This window comes from Branchiostoma floridae, chromosome 2, assembly GCF_000003815.2.
Source record: "Branchiostoma floridae strain S238N-H82 chromosome 2, Bfl_VNyyK, whole genome shotgun sequence".
Lineage (NCBI taxonomy): Eukaryota > Metazoa > Chordata > Leptocardii > Amphioxiformes > Branchiostomatidae > Branchiostoma > Branchiostoma floridae.
The window spans coordinates 25,423,277-25,441,524 of NC_049980.1; the positions used below are offsets into that span (position 1 = coordinate 25,423,277).

Below are 18,248 nucleotides of genomic sequence, written 5' to 3' on the forward strand. Positions count from 1 at the left end.
TTTAGTAGTTTTCCTCTTGCCTCCCTTGTGACTAAAACTTTTTGTCTCTTTCTATCTGTGGCTCCTGTGATGCTGTCATGTTCAGATTGATGTAAGTCCCACATCTCATTGCCTTCGCATTCTGACATCACTTTTTTTCATTTTGTGTGTTTGGGGTGGAGGGATGTGTGTGAATGTTCATGTGTGTATTATTCACTTATAAAAGATTACAGATGATATCTGTAATGTCTCACTGTTTCCAAAATCATATCCAGTTGCTTGAGTAATTGCTATTTGGCGTTCATGTGTGCATGTTGTTGTCATAGGCAAAGCCAGAAGCGACAGTAATGTGTTGGTTTGTAACCTGTCTTACTGTTGTCTTTTATTTATTATTCATTTGTACTATGACTATTAGTGACTATGAAATTACTCACTTTGCTCATTGTTGGCAGCTATTTTATATCATTCTGTTTGTGTCACATTTCAGGGTGGAAGAATGGTCAATCAAGTTAGCAGTAGTTCATCTAAAAAGGTAGGAAATTTGCTGAATATTATACATGTAGCATAAGAACATAGTAGAAAGTACTACAAATATATTTTTACATTTGCCTAATTTTATCATTCTTTCAAGATAAAGTCTCTTAGAAATGTTACAAATTACATTGAATGACCGTGAGTGATACATGTACATTTGCAGTTCCGACTTACTTACATACATGTACCCTGTTATCCATTCCCTATCAGAATGAAGAACTTGTCCAGAGAATACATGAGCTGGAGGAGCAGCTTAACATGGAGATGACTGCCAAGGATGAGATGGAGCACAAGTATAGGTTAGCTAAGTTTTGTTTTGTTGTCTAAGCTGTGAATGCAAGAGTACAGGTGCAGTTATCATGGAAGCTCATCTGTGTTGGTAGTAATCCTAATTCAATGCTAAACTTTCTTCCAACACAAAGGTTTATGCAGATCATTTTTTCAATGACCACTGTCACCTTCAGGAACACTAATGAGTGTAGTTGACGGCAGGGTGGTCCGTCTCTTGACAGAATTTTGATTGTTGAGATTTTATCCTGTCCATCAAAAAAATCTGAACTTTCTGACATCGTAGTGATAAAAATTTGTGGAGGGGTATGCTTAAAATGACAGAATTAACCATGGAAATTAACAACATAGGCTCCCAGATAATGGGTGGGATGGAAAAATTAAAGGTGGATACAGCCCTCATTGACAGATTTGTTCCTGAACTTAATGACAAGTAAGTTAACACTTGCTGACATTTGAGGAAGCCTGTTATCCATTCCTTCTAGTTTCCAACTGTTGCTCCCTATTTTGGAAGGATCGATGATCAAGGGAAACTGGGTCTAAAAAGGGATGGATTCCTGGCTTATTAAGCCAGGATGAAATTCAATCCTATATTATCTGTTTGTAATCTTACAGCCATCTTTTGTTATGGTTTTGCAGGAATACATCAACAAAGCTAGAGAAATTGTATAGAGAATTAGATCAAGAGGCAGAGGGTAGGAAGAGGGCTGAAGCCTTAACTCGGGAGATGGAGAGGAAGACAGCATTGTCTAATCATGACTTAAAGGAGGTGAGCATTTCTCTAAATCATTAGATTAGTATATGATATACTAACCAAATGTAATGACACTGCGTTTGTCTATTTATCTGAAAAAATTGTTAAGTTTGTTTTGCATCCGCTGCATGTTGTACTTTTGGTACATGGAGAGGTAGACAGTTTAAGCTGGTGTGTTATGCCGAAGGGTGGTTATACCAGCTATATAGATACAGATACAGACAGTTTCACATGGCTATAGCAAACTTGATTGTGCTGTTTATTGCACCATCTGTCTAGTGCTGTCTTTGCGCATGCACTTAAATCTCCAAAACATCAGCCTATAAATTGTTGAATTAATGATTATGTTGCCTCCTGTAAGGAAAGATTGTGGCTACAGCTTTTTTGATGACTCAGAAATGAAAGTTTTTTCGGCCTGTTTCAGTCTCAGAGAAAAGCTGAACAGGAGATGGAGAACAGGCGTAAGCTGGAGGGGATGGTGGAGAACCTGAAGCTGAGGTTAGACGAGGAGATGAGGAAACAGAACCAGTCCTCAGCCTCATCACAGTACCTGACGGAGAGAGTCAGCTACCTGGAGAGACAGGTGAGGGCAACTGGCAGGATGGGAAGTTAGATAAGGCTACTACATGAGGTTGTTCTGGGGAAGTGGAAGGGCTCCTCATGGAAGCTGTAGATGAGAAAGGCCAGATGGCAAGAGGGTTATTTGATAGATTATTTTGAGAAACTAGGGAGATAAACAGGCTTGAGTTTTCCAGTGTGTAGTGAAAATATGGATGTGCATATGAGAAGATAAGACTTTTGGATCACTTAAGAGAAGGAAATAGGAGAGAGGTTAGGTACATTGGAAAGCAGATATGATCGATTGAAATATAATAACAAAATAACCAAACAGTGTTAAGAAGCACTTGACACGAAGGAGGTCTTTCCATGATTGTATGTTAAAAAGTGTTTTTTACCTCCCTAGCTGGAAGAGATGAATGAGAAGAGCAGATCAGAGGCAGAAGTTGCCACTCAGCTGAACAACAAGCTGAAGAAGGTGCAGAAGGACTTCGACAAGGTGGGTGGACATACATCTTTGATGGATCCACAAGCAATAAGCTGCTTTAAGTGTTTGTTTGTTTAAACCTTTATTTATTCATGAGAAGCTCCAATCGGCCTGCAGGCTGCTTTTCATTGAGGTCATGAGGGAGGTAAAGAGAATATAACAGTGTTCCAAGCAGTGTCATTCAACCTTGTGTCATTGTTTTGTCAGTCAAGGCAACCACTGGTGTCAGCAGTCATGTTAAATCATAAGTTTACATAATGCTATAGACAATTGTAGCCTTGGATGCCAGGAAATTGCTGTAAAAATCCCAGAAAACCGTCTGACTAGCTGTGTCTGTCACTGCTCTAGGCTGTAGGGAAGGCGGATGCTGACAAACACGAGCTGCAGGAGAAGCTGCGTCAGTTGGAGTCCACTAGGGTCACCAAGGAGAAGGAGGTCTTCAAACTGCAGGCCCAGCTGGAGGAGGAGAGGCAGAGCCAATCACAGGCCTCCGAGATGTCCGCGGATGTGCAGAGTGAGTCAAGATTCACACTAACTAAACATACAGAAAATACCAGACACCTCTGAGCACATTATCTGTCAGCACATACTTTTTAAGGCATATTAGAGATTACAGATTTTTTTAGTCAAACCTTCCTGTGTTTTTGAAGCAGTAAAGTATGTGAGATCACTAGGTAGGTAGGTAGGTAAAGTATGTTAGAACATAATTCCCACTGATGGACATAATCAGTATTGACAGACACCTTCCAGCATATTATCTGTTAGCAGATACTTTTGAACCATATTTAATATGCCAGATTTTCAGTGTTGTCAAAACTGCCTGTGTTTTTGAAGCAGTATTTAGTATGTTACCATAGAACATGATTCCAACTGTTGAACATACACAATATGACAGACACCTCAAAGCACATTATCTGTTAGCATATACTTTTGAAGCAGTAGTCCAGATTTTCAGAATAGTCAAAATTGCCTGTGTGTTTGAAGCAGTAAGGTATGTCAAAACATTGTTTGTCTTGCTGTTGTGTGTAAAACACTGGACAAGAAATCTAAGAGTCGTACTGGCAGATGCAGCATGTAAGAAGCTCTTTATCACACCTTGATGAGATAACAAAACATTGTCTTTGTTCCAGATCGTAACTACATGCTGCAGGAGGAGCTGTCCAACTCCCAGCAGAACATCTCCCGGTTAGAACAGGAGAAACGCCAGCTCCAGGAGTCGTACAATGCTATGGAAAAGGTGAGTGTGTATGTGCACCCTAGTCTACAAGAGAGCCACCTAGCAGACTAGTGCAGTAGTGCATGTATACAACTCCAACCAAAGGATGAGGTTTTTAATGACTAATAGTTTTAAGACATGAAAGACAAGCCCTTTTCGACTCATATTATGATAACTGAACACAAAGCTGCAAAGGGGGCTTCCATGCTTGACTTCCTGTGGTTATTTTGAATTGAATGAAAATTGAATATTTCTTAAAAACATCACGTTGAAAGCCAACAATCTTTTGATACAGCTAAGTGTATTCAGGTTGGGAAAACTGCTAGCTGTAATACCATTTTACATACAAGACGAATTATGAATAATGAGACTCTTTTTATGCAACCATTGCTTTATTTTTTAATTTTAAATGTTTTTATCCAACAAAACAAAAGTATTGCTTTATTCACACGTTTCAGTGACTGTCTATCACCTTCTTCAGGGCAATTCTGAATAGTTCACATTGTACTGCAGCACAGGTGTCGCTGCTCACAGTTCAGATTCAGTGATGTACCAACCTGATGAAAATTGTCACGGAAGACATGTTATGTGATGTACATGTTTATCCTCTCCTTCCCTCCCCAGGCTAAGTACAACGTGGAGGTTGAGCTGAACTACAAGCTGAGGCAGCTGCAGACCAAGTTTGAGCAGATGACGCAGAAGTACGAGCAGGAGGTGCTGGACCACAAGGCCACCATCGCCTCCTTCTCCGCTGACAAGAAGAAGATCCTGTCACTAGAGGAGTCCAAGACAGAGGCCATGAGAGGTATGTCATGCTGTCAAACGTTTTTGTCTCTCTCCTCAAGTGTGTTCATCTTTATGTCATGCTACATTGTACAGAGGCCATGAGAGGTATATCATGCTGCCAAACCTTTTTCTCTCTTCAAGTGCGTGGTCTTTAGTCATGCCTTAAATACTGACTTGAACGTTTGTCATATTTTCTGTCTTTATCACCAACTCAGATTAAAAATGTCTTCTTCACCAATTTAGATTAAAGAGTTGTGTCCTGAATTTTAGGAAATACAGTGATATAACTACTTAGCACAATTTCTGCATGAGATTATTCACTGTTTGGCAGACACTTCCTTTCTGAGTTCTTACATTTGTTCTGTTTATGGTGTACTTCTGTGTAAAATCCACAAAGCTCTTTAATCATTGAAATACTGTAAATGTAATACTGGAAATTGAAAAAAAGCCCATTGGGCTCATACATGCATCATGTAGAGTACATGTACATTTCAAATCTGCTACTCTTGTGTGCATGCACCAGGCACCTCTCTCTCTCACTCTCTCTGTGGTTCCATGCCCCTCCCATCTCTTCTCATTCCTCCTGTCTGTAGAAGAGGTAGACACTATTGTTTACACAGCACTCGGCTCAGACTTGGAAGGTTAGTATGGACAGCTTGACTTGAATGTGCAACATTTCCTTCATATAGTACAGTATCAATGGCTGCTGCTCATTTGCAACGTTGCAGACTTGCTGGACACTTTAAAAAAATACTCTACATGCATTGCTAGCTTCAGAATACATGAAGTTCCTTTGTTTTTTGGTTTTCTTTCTTACTACTACTAACTAGGCTTTAGCCTGGCTTACATTGTAGGTGGAAATTGCAGCTTTTTCAAAGTTCTTGCTAAAAGTATGGGTTGTGAATTATTACCAAGGCAAATGGCAAGTCTATATATTGCATGAGCATGCTCTGTAGTAGAGAAGCCGCTTCCTTCCTGGCTTTTATATGTAATAATGTATTATCCATTTGTTGAAGACGTATTTATGGTGATAACTGCAGAATGGTATGGTTGCTACCATGCTGAGCTTGGTGCACTGTCCTATCTTTCAGCTTCTCAGGACCATATTCCTGAACTCTTAGCTGAGCTTGACATGCTTGTGTGCCAGCCTGACGACGCAGGGTCGGAACAGTCCGTTCTGCTCTCACAGCTCAAGCAAAGTTTGTCTTGTCTTTCCTGTGGCTCTTCCACGCTTTACCTCCAATTTCAGTCATTTCTGTAGTTGTACTCGTGTCTGGTGAGAAGGCTGCATTTTTTTTATATATTCAATTCATTCCAAGATGCCTTGTTGGCCGTTCTGAGGTCAGAAATAATAAAGGTCAAAATTTGAAGAGAGGTAAGAGTTAACTCCACTTCAAATTATGGTGTTACATAATAATGTAGCATATAGCATTTGCTAGCACTTAGTTTCTAGGGTACTGCAGCCTTCTCAACACACATAGATGAGTACTCATTCTATGTTGCTAACTTGTGTCTAATCTCAAACCTTTCCCTTTGCTCTGACTTCCCTGTGTCCTTAACCTGCATTTTTCCCAGTTTTGTTACAGCATCCCATACAGCTGCATCCCCTAACACAACTCATGCACAAGTTGTGCTGATAATGTATGCTGCAACATTCTAAAATCTCAAACAGATCCAACCCTGGCCATCCAAAGCTAATCATTGGATAATTGATACTTCCCCATTGTTTTTTGTTGTTGTGATGCTGGATAAGACAAGTCCTGTGCCCGCATGTCATCAGGCTAACAGGAATTCGCCATTCTTGATGTTACCAGTAAATTAATAATAAAAAAAAGATTTACAACAACAGACTCACCAACTGACGTTTATAAGGTTCAGATTAATCCTTTTGAGTTGGTGTTGAGATTTAAAGTCCAACTTCACTTGTTTCAGGACTGGAAAGGCGGGTGAGTGAGGAGAAGATGAAGCTGGAGTCCATACAGAGGAAGCTGGACGAGACGGAACGGGACAAGTCCGAACTGGAGAAGGAGCGCTCCATGTTGAACTTTGACATGGAACAGATGAGGAAGAACCTGGAGGAGCTACAGAACAAACTGGGCTCGAAGGAGGATGAGGTGAGACTTGTCTGAATTTCATACTGCTAAAAGCGGTAAAAGAGGTCACTGTAATTTATTTGTTCTTACGTCTTCTCACGTATGGTTCAGACACACTTACTTGTGACTAAATTTCAAACAAAATGCACACAGTTTGTAGCTTGGGAAGCTTTCAAGATGCACTCTGTCTCTTTAGGGCACGCTGGTACCTTATCTGAAGTTATCCAATGTTTTGTCATGATCTACAAACTGTTGGTCTGATAGATGTACCTACTGGATATTAACTACATGTACATACAAACATTCAGATGTACCTATCAGATTTTACTACATACAAACATGGGATTGTTCAAAGGCTGTACTAATGACCCATCTTGTTCTCCACCTAAAAAATGGGCATAAAAGTTTTTTTGAATTTCCTTTTATCTATATATCATGTACATAGTATTCCCTAAAGACTTTCCTCTAAGTAATTTCTTCAAAATATCTGTTTCTAAATGGCTTCTCAAGTATTGGATGTCAACTGATGCCAATCCTCCCATCCTTCTCTCTTCTCCAGATCAAGACCATCACCCTTCAGAAGGAACAGGAGTCCCAGAAGCGCCACCTGTCTCAGACGGACGTGAAGAACCTGCAGCAGCAGATCTCCTCCCTCAAGGTCACGGAGAAGCAGCTCAACCAGGAGCTGGAGGTGCTGCGGACACAGAAGGGGCGCGTTGACAAGGACCTGGACGAGAAGAGAAAGTACGTGTGGAAGAGGTCTTATCACCTATGTGTGATGAAGAGCACATTATTATTTAGGCCACGCCAAATTTATTTGTTGCTTTTCGAATTTTTGTCAGAAAAAAATTGGACCGACAGGTAAAATAAAAGATAATTTTTTAAAAAATGTCTGAGGTGAAGATATAAGGCCTAAATAATACCAGCAACAACAGTATATTTCACAGATACACCAGTACAGAGACACTAAGTTTGAAGAATTCCTTGGAACACCTTTGAATGGTACCAAATATCAACAGAATTCTACACTGACCAAATGTATTAAAGGATACAGTGAAACTTGTCTAAGAAGACCACCCTGGGGACCAGTGTAAAGTGGTCGTTTTAGACACGTGGTCTTCTTATGCAAAGAAAGAAAAATCGACAAGATAGGACAGACACAATGATTTCAAAGTTAATGGTCTTTAAAATAGTTTAATTCCACGAACCTGTACATGTCCTTTAAATCATTGACAAGCGTGCATTCATGCAAGGTTAAGATGCAATTGTTATACCAACTGAAGTAAAATTGATACGTTTCAAAAATTCAGAGCTTTTCTTTCTAATTTTCGTAGCTTTTTGGAGCCGAGCAGCGTCATTATCCCCGCCGGCATTGTCTGTCAAAACTTGTGAATGGGCGACACCGTCAAGACAATGGTCCATATAATTTGTTACAAAAACATGCCCCACGAGCTTTCTAAAATACGATTTTCGTGTTAACAACGCTAATTTCCTATCTTTACTTTGTGAATCACAGTCTACGGGCCAGAAATAAGTTGGGGAGCTTACCGCCATAACAAAAAGCACGCGCGCACACGCCCGACAAGTCGGGAACCTTCTTTCAAATCGTCAGCACGGCAGAAAAATTAATGGTTCATTTCAACGATGTTATCCATGAAAATAATGTGTGTGAGTTTGTTTCTCTTCTGGCGCGGGTCTTTAAGTCTCAACGCTGCCTAGAAGGCGAAAATTTGCCGATAAAAACAAAACAAAAACACCGACGCTTCTAAACATAACTCATGTTGACAAATGGACGCTTCACTAGAAGCAAGGGTGAGCAGTTTCTCAAATTGACACACAGACACCTTTTATTCTCTAACGAAATGTGTTATAAAGTCATAAGGATATTTTATATCTGTTACCTTTACTCCAAACAAGCTCTATGAGAATAAATTTTCATTTTGTAAGGTTTAATGTAGAGTACAATAACAACGCACGCAACATTTCTACCTACACTCCAGTGGACTTTCCCAATGACATCGTTTGACCTCTTGGGCGCCATATTTGATTTTTCGCTCGGACCCCAAACACACAGATTTTACCGTAATTTCCCGGCAGTTAGAATCAAAAATCGATGTTGCTATACCCTTGAAAATGACGCAGGGTTTTCGGTAACATTTTAGTAGCCAAAACACAAGCCAATTTTAGCGATATTTCTCGCGAGTTATCATCAAATATCGACAGTCGCTACAGTCTTGAAAATGGCGCAGTCGTCTGCGGCATGTTTTGATCGCCAAAACACAAGCCGATTTTAGCGGATTTCCCGCCAGATATCATCAAAAATCGAGGCCATTACACACTTGAAAATGACGCGGTCGTCTTCGGCAACATTTCGGCCGCGGGCGGACCGGATTCGGGGTGGTCGCGGTCACAGAAGACAAGTGGTCGCTTTGGCCACGTTGCTTAATGCTTGTGTCTATGGGGAAAAAAATCGGGACCGGCCAAAAGCGGTCGTTAAAGGCCGATGGTCGTTTTATGGACGTGGTCGCTTATACAAGTTTCACTGTAGTAGATTGTCAAAAAAGTACAACACCCTTGCTCTAGTATATCTCACAGATAGTAGACACAGACACTAACATTGTCCACTCCCTACAGGGACCTGAAGAGTAACGAGGCTAACATGCATGAGCTTCTCGCTCTAGTATATTTCGCAGGTAGTATAGATAGTGTGCAATGGCCTAGTGGGTAGAGTGTTCGCCTTGCATTCGGTAGGTCGTGAGTTCGATCCCCGGCCAAGTCATACCAAAGACTCTAAAAATGGTACATGCTGCTTTCTCTGCTTAGCACTCAGCACTAATGAGGAAGAGTATGGAAGTTAAACACACATCACTACCAGCGGACCAGCCCCCTGCTGTAGTGGCTTGCACATGTGTGGCCCAAGGGCTTCGAAGTGGGGATGGGCGCCACCCTACGCGTCTGTAGATGCATGGGCAAACTTTAACTTTAACTTTTTTTATAGATAGTACACACAGACACTAACATTGTCCACTCCCCACAGGGACCTGAAGAGTAACGAGGCCAATATGCGTGAGCTTCTCGCTTAAGTACATTTGTATATTTCGCAGGTAGTATAGATAGTACACACAGCCACTAACATTGTCCACTTCCCACAGGGACCTGAAGAGTAACGAGGCTAACATGCGTGAGCTCCAGGACCAGCTGGAGGTGGAGCAGTACTTCTCCACTCTCTACAAGACTCAGACCAAAGAACTCAAGGAGGAGGTGGAGGAGAAGGTCAAGCAGTGCAATGACCTCCAGGAGGAACTCAAGAAAGAGCAGTATGAGAAGTGGGTCCAGTTTTACCTGTACTTCTTGAGGCTGGGGTGGGGTGGAGACCATAAAGATTTTTTGGATGATTTGTAAACAACATAATCTGTATTGGTCATGAATTTTAGACCTGTTGTTATCAGTTGAGCATCCAGGTGCACAAAAATATGGGGTTAGAAAAATTTAGCAGCCTTTTCCGTAACCACTCAGCTGAATGTTGCAAGACACCTACACAGCTATCCCTTAGTTTGCTATCATTCGACAGGGTGACCAATCCCCTACTGCTCCCAGCACACACTAATGCTGTTGTTCCCCACCCCAGGGAGAACCTGTCTGCTCAGGTGCAGCTCATGGTTGCCAAGGCGGAGTCGGAGCAGCTGGCGCGGTCCATCGCGGAGGAGCGGTTCTCGGACCTGGACAAGGAGAAGACCATGATCGTGCTGGAGCTGAAGGAGAAGGAGGCTCGCCACAAGTCCGAGGTCGGCGAGAAGAGCCAGCAGGTCAAGGAGGTGAGAAGCAACTTCTGTTACTGTTTATCTTTGTGTAGAATATCGGAAAGTCACCTATTTTATCAAAAAGCACAATTGTTAAAAAGCACAAATTTTATCAAAAAGCACAAAATCTCTAGTTGTTATACTTTTCTTCTTATTCAGTGGTTGTCTAGGAGGTGAGAAGAAACTTCTGTTACTGTTAGTCGTTGTGTAGAATATCAGAAAATCGTGTATTTTATCAAAAAGCATACTTGTTACTTTGTTACAATTCAGCAGTTGCTGTTTTACCTACATTGATTTCCTAAGTTTTTGCTGCAAAAATCATTTTCATTTATTGCATAATACTAGTTCTAGGTGGTTTACATTTCTTCCTGTCCCATTGGATGTCTAAAGCCCTGCTCAGCAGTTACTAAATGTTGAGATTCTGCCCAGTATTTTGACCTACACAGGTGTTCTCAGCCTTTACAGAATGCTCTATAATTGTGGTATTTTGGGTACAGTGAAACTCAACGTTTCCCGTTGTGTTTTATAGTAAAGTAGACTCATTCCTCGAGCTACCGGCATCTTGCACTCTGCAGTCGTCCCTCAGAAAGACATCTGGAGCTGCATAATTAAGTTTTGAACTTTTATTCAGCCTGTTGGCCAACGTTCCCCTTGTGTTATTCCCAGCTGGAGGACCAGAGCAAGCAGCTGAGCGCCAGCCTGGAGCAGATGAAGGCGGAGCGTGATGACATCAACAACCGTCTGAAGAAGGCAGTGGAGGATCTGAACAACAAGGACGAGCTGAGCCAGGCGCTGAACGAACAGAAGGCTCACTACGAGAAACAACTGCTCAAGGAGAAGGAGCTCAAGATCCAGGTGGGAGGCTTTTCTTCCTCTTCTTTACTGCTTAGCCTCATAGAATGAGATTGTTAGCAGTTGTGCATGGGTTAGTTACAACACAAGTGCCCGGTACAAAAAAATTGGAAATAAAGGAGAAAAAAAGTGCTAATGAACATAAAGTGATGATAAACAACTGTCTGAGGGAAGGATGAGAGCCTGTAGTAGTTGTTCCTGCATGCAATGGCCTGCAATGTTCGGGAGTGACTGGTGCAGGGGGAACATCAAGTCTCGAGGACGTTCATGGCCTTCTGTGAACACCTTCCTGAAAATGGTTGTACTATGGGTGTCATAGAATACCCAATCTGGCTTTATTGGCACAGTCACAGATTTGTATATTATGTAGTATAGAATTTGATGTGATGACTCAATTTTGTGAATTTCATAACTAGTGATGATTACTCTGACCATATTTGTAAGGTTTGGATTGGATTGGAATTTTGGTTTATTCAGTTACTCTTCAACTGTTTCTTTAAGTTTAATGTCTTGATATAACAAGATTTTGTTAAAGCTACCTATAGTGCACTTTCATTTCATTTCATTTCATTTATTTGGAATGCTACAATGCATGACATGTGACAGCAAGGCAGCGGAGCTGGTGACGGCTGTCACTAGTACATACAAATACAAATCATTACAATAAACAATTCATTCGACGGAATATCAGACTATACAACAGCAATACATAATACATCATAAAGTAGCAGTAATTTTACAAGGAACAAAATACATCATCATCATACTCAATATACATACCATTATCATCATCATCAGTATAAACACCAATAAGCGAGAAAAAGATCGAGAAAAGATGGAACGGTTGGAAAGGGTTTAGAATTTTACAAGTTAGTGATTAGATAAAAGGTGGTGTCTGCATTTGGCCTTGAATATTCTGATGGTGGCGGATTCTGTGACTTCGGTGGGTAGGGTGTTCCACAGACGGGCAGTGTACAAGAAGAAACTGTTTTTGTAGGTGTTTGTTCTACTCCTGGGGATGTGCAGGTGATGGGCGTTCCGCAGTCGTAGCTGAGATCGACTGTTTACATCTCTTGTGGTCGGAACAAGTGGCTGGAGATGGGGTGGAGCGAGACCATTAACCAGCTTGTACATTGTGACTAGTCGATGGTAGTCCCTCCTGGTCGCCAGACTATCCCACCCGAGCTTTTGCAGAACCTCTGAGTAGGGTGTGCGAGGTGCAGCACCAGTGACAAGACGTCCTGCGTGGTACTGCACTCGTTCCAGGGTCTTAGAAGCGGCAACAGTAAGGTTGGTAAGAAGAACAGAAGCGTATTCCAGCTTAGGTCGAATAAGCGTGAAGTAAGCTAGTTCCAGGGCTTCCTGCGACAGCTTGCCACGGAGCTTCCACAGGAGCCCCAGTGTTCTCCTGGCCTTGTTGGACGTGAGTTGAGCGTGCTCGGTCCAGCGAAGGGTCTGGTGCATAGTAACGCCCAGATGAGTGTACAAGGGTACTTGTTCAACGACTTTTCCCATGATGTAAATGGGTGGGAGTTGCACTTTGCTTTGCGGTGACTTGATGCAAATAACTCTGCATTTGTCGGGGTGCAACTCAAGACCCCAGTCGTTGAACCACTTCTTTTTCAGTGTTTGCTAGTTTGATAATGCAAATGTGATTTTGGTTTGAATATTTTTTTGAAACACTGCTTTCATCAATAGTTGTTGCTAGGAACCTAAAAGGACAGTCTCTAGGACAAACAATTACACTATCCTCACTCCTATACCATGTGTATCCCTCCAGGCCATCAACAAGCTTGCCCAGATTGTGAACAGTAAGGAGTACAAGGACATGGTGTCGGGTAAGAAGAACCGGGTGTCTGCCGACCAGCTGAGGAAGAAGGAGAAGGAGGTGCGGAAGCTGCAGCAGGAGTTGAGCATGGAGAAGGAGAAGTACGACAACGTGGTGGTCAGGCTGCAGAAGGACCTCAACGAATTGCAGGCTGTGAGTCAAATATTCACCTGTTTCATAGTCTGCATCTTTGTGTTATTTGATTGGTTCAGCTGTAGGAGACATACAGCCATGATGTACCCAGACCCCTACAATACTCGCACCTGCAGCACTCACTGCACGGCAGCGAAATTTAGACCTCCTATGATAAAATCCTGCCTAAATGCCTGTGGACAAACATGAGTTATTTTGTGATATCTATATTATCCTGTCTGATCTTGTAGTTTTTTATCAAAAAGAAAAGGTGTGCAGCTGCACAGTCCATTTTGCCTGCCAGTAATGTTTTGCTGTATATTTGTTCAATGAACAGATTTACAATATGCAAGATGATCTTCTTGTTTTATAAAAGATTGTTAACAGATATTGCACAACCTACAAGACCATTCTATGATCAGTTTTACATTTCTCTACGGATACAAGATGTGATGGATATGTTTTTCTACTGGGATCGAAACAAAAAGGTCCTTCCCCTTAACTGCTATTGTTATGAAATATAACTGATTCCTTTCTATAGCAATTCCAAGAGGAGGTCCAATGTCGAACAGAGCTGCAGATGACGTTGGACAGTAAGGACAGCGACATCGAGCAGCTGCACGCCAAGCTGAGCATCATGAGCAGCGACACGGCCAGCGTTAACAGCGGGGAGACCGATGATCCGGAGGGAGGTTTCGGTAAGGAAGCGCCATTTCACATGGGTTTGTGTACAAGGGAGAAGTGTGCGCCATGCAAGAATAAAATTTTGAACAGGAAATGACACAACTTTCCACACTTTCCTGCTTACTGCTGCTGATATCAGCTAAAACTTTATATCCTAGCCTGTACAAGCCTTACTGCCTCTTTCTTCTTAAACTTCATTCTAAAGTAGTTGCAATATGTATCTTCCATCATCCTGAATATTTACAGCTTTTAGCATCTCCTTCCCTGCTGAGTAACAATATCAACTTTGCTTGTAGTTCCCATCTCTTCTTTGTTATATTCTACCCTAGATTTATTGAAGCTAGATTTATTTTGTTCAATGTAGTCCATTTTTTATTTACTCCTTACACTCTGTAGTCCCTTAGAGACTTTTCATTTCTGCTTTCTTTACTTTCCTGTCTTCTATCCCTGTGTGCTTCTCCCCAGTCCGATCCTACCAGTACAAGAAACATGTTTCTTACAAGTCGTACTCAGCTAAAGTCATGGTAAAGAAGCCGCGGCCCGAGCCGATTCAGGAAGGGTCGGCAGAGGAATCAGAGCCACAGAGGGAGGATGATGATGAAGAAGAAGAAGATGAGGACGAAGGTGATTGGTCAATGGGAGATCTGGCTGCACCAATGAGAATCAAGATTACAAAATACACCATAAGATTTAAGACATGATATTAACATGCACTTGTTATACCATGGAGAAGCATTTTAAATCCTGGATACAGTTCAGGTTGAAAGTTCCTTTCATGACTGCTAGGAGGTGCTGGTAGACTGGGGAATTTTAGGGTTATGCAATCAAACTGCTTCTTCCTACTCTTGAATCCCTTGCTCTTGTAGACATCTTCTTGCACTTGTAGATGTCTTCTCTTTGATAACAGTGTTTGCACTCCTTATACAGCTGTGTCATAGTTAGGCCCACTTTACATTACGTTTTTCGCGTTAGCGGGACTGGCGTTAGCGGGGCTGCGTTAGCGGGAGCCCCGTGTAAAGAGAGTTCCCGTTAACGTAGTCCCGCTAACGCCAAATTTTCTCCCGTCCACTCCGAAGCGTACGGCCGTAGGCTCAGCGGGAGTCCCCGTCAACGCCAAACTGCGTATAAAGAGAACACGTCGGGCTCGCGTTAGCGGGAGTCAGGGTTTAGACGTTTAGCATAAAGCGCGCGCTTATTAGCATATGGCGCGAAAATGGTCAGTACAGATTTGCAAAACATTGGAGGAAAATTGCCAGCAGCGATCATGTTCATAACGCTGGGTAAGAATACAGCGATAAGAAAACAGTCTCCCGATACTGATAGTTACTTTTTTATATACTAGAAGAATGAATGTCAACCCAAAAATCAACCCGAACTACGCAGAAAAAATAGTTTTCACGGCCTGCCTTTTCCGTAATGGCCACCTACGCAGGCTGTTACGTCAATCGGGTCTGCCTGCACTCTGCAGTCAACCTTCAAAGCAGGCGGGATGTCAGCGAAAAATAGTCCCATTCTCACATTTTTGGACGACCTACTTTTGCACAATTTTCGTGGAAGACCTGTAAAAAAATATACAAGTTCGATTCCGAATATTTTCTCCTGCAATACATCGTTACGTTGTACCGAAACCAGAAGCCGCTATCTCTGCAAATTTTGTATGAAGTAATCCCATTACGCGTCTCCGATTGGCCGTTGCTATGACAGTGGTGGCCGTTGCTATGACATTGGTGGGGAAATTCCCGCCACATGAACTGCTGGCAGCTTGAGTTTTTACGTACGAGGTAGTTATTATACCTGCAGGAATTGTGCGTATATTCACGGTTATTTCAGTACGTAGCCATAATTTAGTAGGTCATCACTGAAAGAAAGGGATCTTCTATCAAACAGTTCGCTTTGAAAGGGTTTTTAAGTGCTTTTTTATCGAAAATTTTGTGGTCGAAGTTACCGGAAGTGTCAGCGAAACAACAACGTAGTCGGGACTTGTATTTCTCATGCAAGTCACGTATTTGAATTTTCAATCACTTGGTAGCGGTACGCAAACAAAAAATTAACGTTTATTCAATATAACAACGTGCAGCTAAAAAGAACTGCGATCTTTACGGGTCATGCGGGTAGACTTTCACCAAGATTTTACATTCCACCGCGCGCCGCGGGTGTCCTGTCAGATTTCCGGGCGGTGTGTCTAAAGAGGTGCCGATAGCGGCGTCCCGATAACGGGAAATTTACCGCTAACGCGAAAAGCGTAATGTAAAGTGGGCCTAAGAACCCATGTTTTATTGGGGGTGTGAATGTGACTGAAAGGTAAGTGTGAAATGGATGAATAAATATATAAATAGGTGTAGAAGAATGTGGTGAATCAAGTAGACACACAAACATGTGATCAACAATCTCATCACTGAACCAGAAGATGGATCATCAACATTGTCTTCCTTTGACCATCCAGGTAAAGACAGGTTGCCACTACAGGTGAAACATAGACACCATGAGGCACTTTGCAGAAAGCACTGGTAGTAATACTGGTAGTAGATGATTCAGTGTATTGCTGATGTATCATTTGTAGGATTATGTGCCAGTAGTCGGACCAGTAAGGATATAATTGTAACAGTTTTTATTATTCCTTCTAAAAACAGAGCTTAACTGAATATTGACCAAGGTGATACTTACCATGGCCTTTGTTGTGTAGATAACTGCAGGCATTTCAGCATGAGACTTTGTATATTGGAGGCGGCCAAAAAGTAAGTACTAATCCTGGACGAAAGCCATTATTTGTCAGTTAAAGTGACTGTTGTCATTGGTCTGCCCCTCCTGTAGAGGTGAACAGACTGGAAGGTTGGCTGGCCGTTCCCAACAAGCAGAACATCAAGAGATACGGGTGGAAGAAGCAGTACGTGGTGGTCAGCACCAGGAAGATTCTCTTCTACAACGATGAGAACGACAAGGTGTCAGCTGCACCTTGTCTGGTGCTGGATTTAGAGTGAGTCATTTGTTAGAAGTCAGACGTATAGATATAGAAGTAGTTTTGTATTTTGCTTAAAACCCCTGTAGAAGTCAGGCATATGAACACTCAAGTAATTAGGAATTTTGCTGCAAACCCTTCTAAGTAACTGAAATTTTGATTCTTGATGCTGTCTTACATATTTTGGTCCTATCCTCTTGCTGAAGTCCTCAAGCACAACAGAGGAATGCTGATAACATAGACACAGTTGTCAGACTGCATGTGACACAATATATGTTAAGTTTGTCGTTGCATAGAATATTTTCCCATTAGCGGATGTTAAGGTTTGCTGTTATTCAAAGTTATATTAGCAATTCCACATAAGACATGTTGTGCTGGAAAGTGTTTTGTGTTTTTGGATTCGGAAATGGAAAGTTTTTTCCTTCTCGGCAGTAAACTGTTCCATGTACGACCAGTAACACAAGGTGATGTCATCCGAGCTGACGCCAAAGATATCCCTAGAATATTCCAGGTCAGTGTCTCATAACCAATTATCTAACAAGTACTTGGTTGAAACATGTTCGTCTGTCCTGATGCTTTTCAAGCCCTGGATGGTATGAACAGGAAAACTGATATAGACATTGTTGTACTTGCACACGTTTTTATATGTCTTCTTCTTCCCAATGACATGTTCCGTCAAATTCAGTAAGACTTACAATGTAGTAATGCTCAAGCACCAATAGTGAGGTATGCATTTTTCTGTTTCAAAACATGGGATTAATGCCTTAAAGGTATACTACGCAGTTTTTTGCGCTCAAATTTGAAATATTCTAGAATTAAGAAATATCAGATTTACTACTACTTTTTGTCACTTTTTGACACTTTTGTGTCATTATTTCACGTTTGCAACGTAAAGGATTAGCCTACAAACATTCCGCTCTAGGCACCCTGTAACCTTGTGTCCCCTCAAGTTAGACCCTCCAGGTCTTGCTTGCCACTGGTAGGTCCCCCGGGGTGGGGTAATCAGTTAGCACATGCATGGCAGACTGCAGATAAAGAACACAATGGAGATCTTCTTTGGAAACACCTATATCTAATCATTCTAAAATAGCATATAATCATGAACTTATTAGTCTATTTTGTAGGATATCAACAAGCTAAGGTCATATTCCCTTCAAAACTGCAAGAAACCTTGTACAGAAAGCTAGTCTACTGTACTCAGAGGAACTGTCAACTGGCCCCCCACTGGGAAGCCAGGCTGATAAGCAAGAAACAACAACACACAGAGGCAGTAACCAGCCTGTGCCCATCTGTTTCTTGGA

General features: G+C 41.8%; 1 protein-coding gene across 4 annotated transcripts in view; it reads left to right on the forward strand.

Annotated features, from left to right (window-relative positions):
* Window positions 1-18,248, forward strand: part of LOC118410101 (rho-associated protein kinase 1-like) — a 55,992-nt gene that overhangs the window by 27,180 nt on the left and 10,564 nt on the right. For all 4 annotated transcript variants that reach the window (XM_035811597.1, XM_035811598.1, XM_035811599.1 and 1 more), the window contains exons 22-42: window positions 86-91; window positions 467-511; window positions 724-812; window positions 1,441-1,570; window positions 1,980-2,138; window positions 2,520-2,612; window positions 2,949-3,114; window positions 3,731-3,837; window positions 4,441-4,621; window positions 5,196-5,243; window positions 5,694-5,801; window positions 6,535-6,716; window positions 7,255-7,439; window positions 9,848-10,021; window positions 10,324-10,510; window positions 11,162-11,350; window positions 13,128-13,328; window positions 13,849-14,005; window positions 14,457-14,615; window positions 16,803-16,965; window positions 17,380-17,458. In XM_035811597.1, coding sequence (XP_035667490.1) covers window positions 86-91; window positions 467-511; window positions 724-812; window positions 1,441-1,570; window positions 1,980-2,138; window positions 2,520-2,612; window positions 2,949-3,114; window positions 3,731-3,837; window positions 4,441-4,621; window positions 5,196-5,243; window positions 5,694-5,801; window positions 6,535-6,716; window positions 7,255-7,439; window positions 9,848-10,021; window positions 10,324-10,510; window positions 11,162-11,350; window positions 13,128-13,328; window positions 13,849-14,005; window positions 14,457-14,615; window positions 16,803-16,965; window positions 17,380-17,458 — 2,808 coding nt within the window. The remainder of the gene's footprint in view (window positions 1-85; window positions 92-466; window positions 512-723; window positions 813-1,440; window positions 1,571-1,979; window positions 2,139-2,519; window positions 2,613-2,948; window positions 3,115-3,730; window positions 3,838-4,440; window positions 4,622-5,195; window positions 5,244-5,693; window positions 5,802-6,534; window positions 6,717-7,254; window positions 7,440-9,847; window positions 10,022-10,323; window positions 10,511-11,161; window positions 11,351-13,127; window positions 13,329-13,848; window positions 14,006-14,456; window positions 14,616-16,802; window positions 16,966-17,379; window positions 17,459-18,248) is intronic.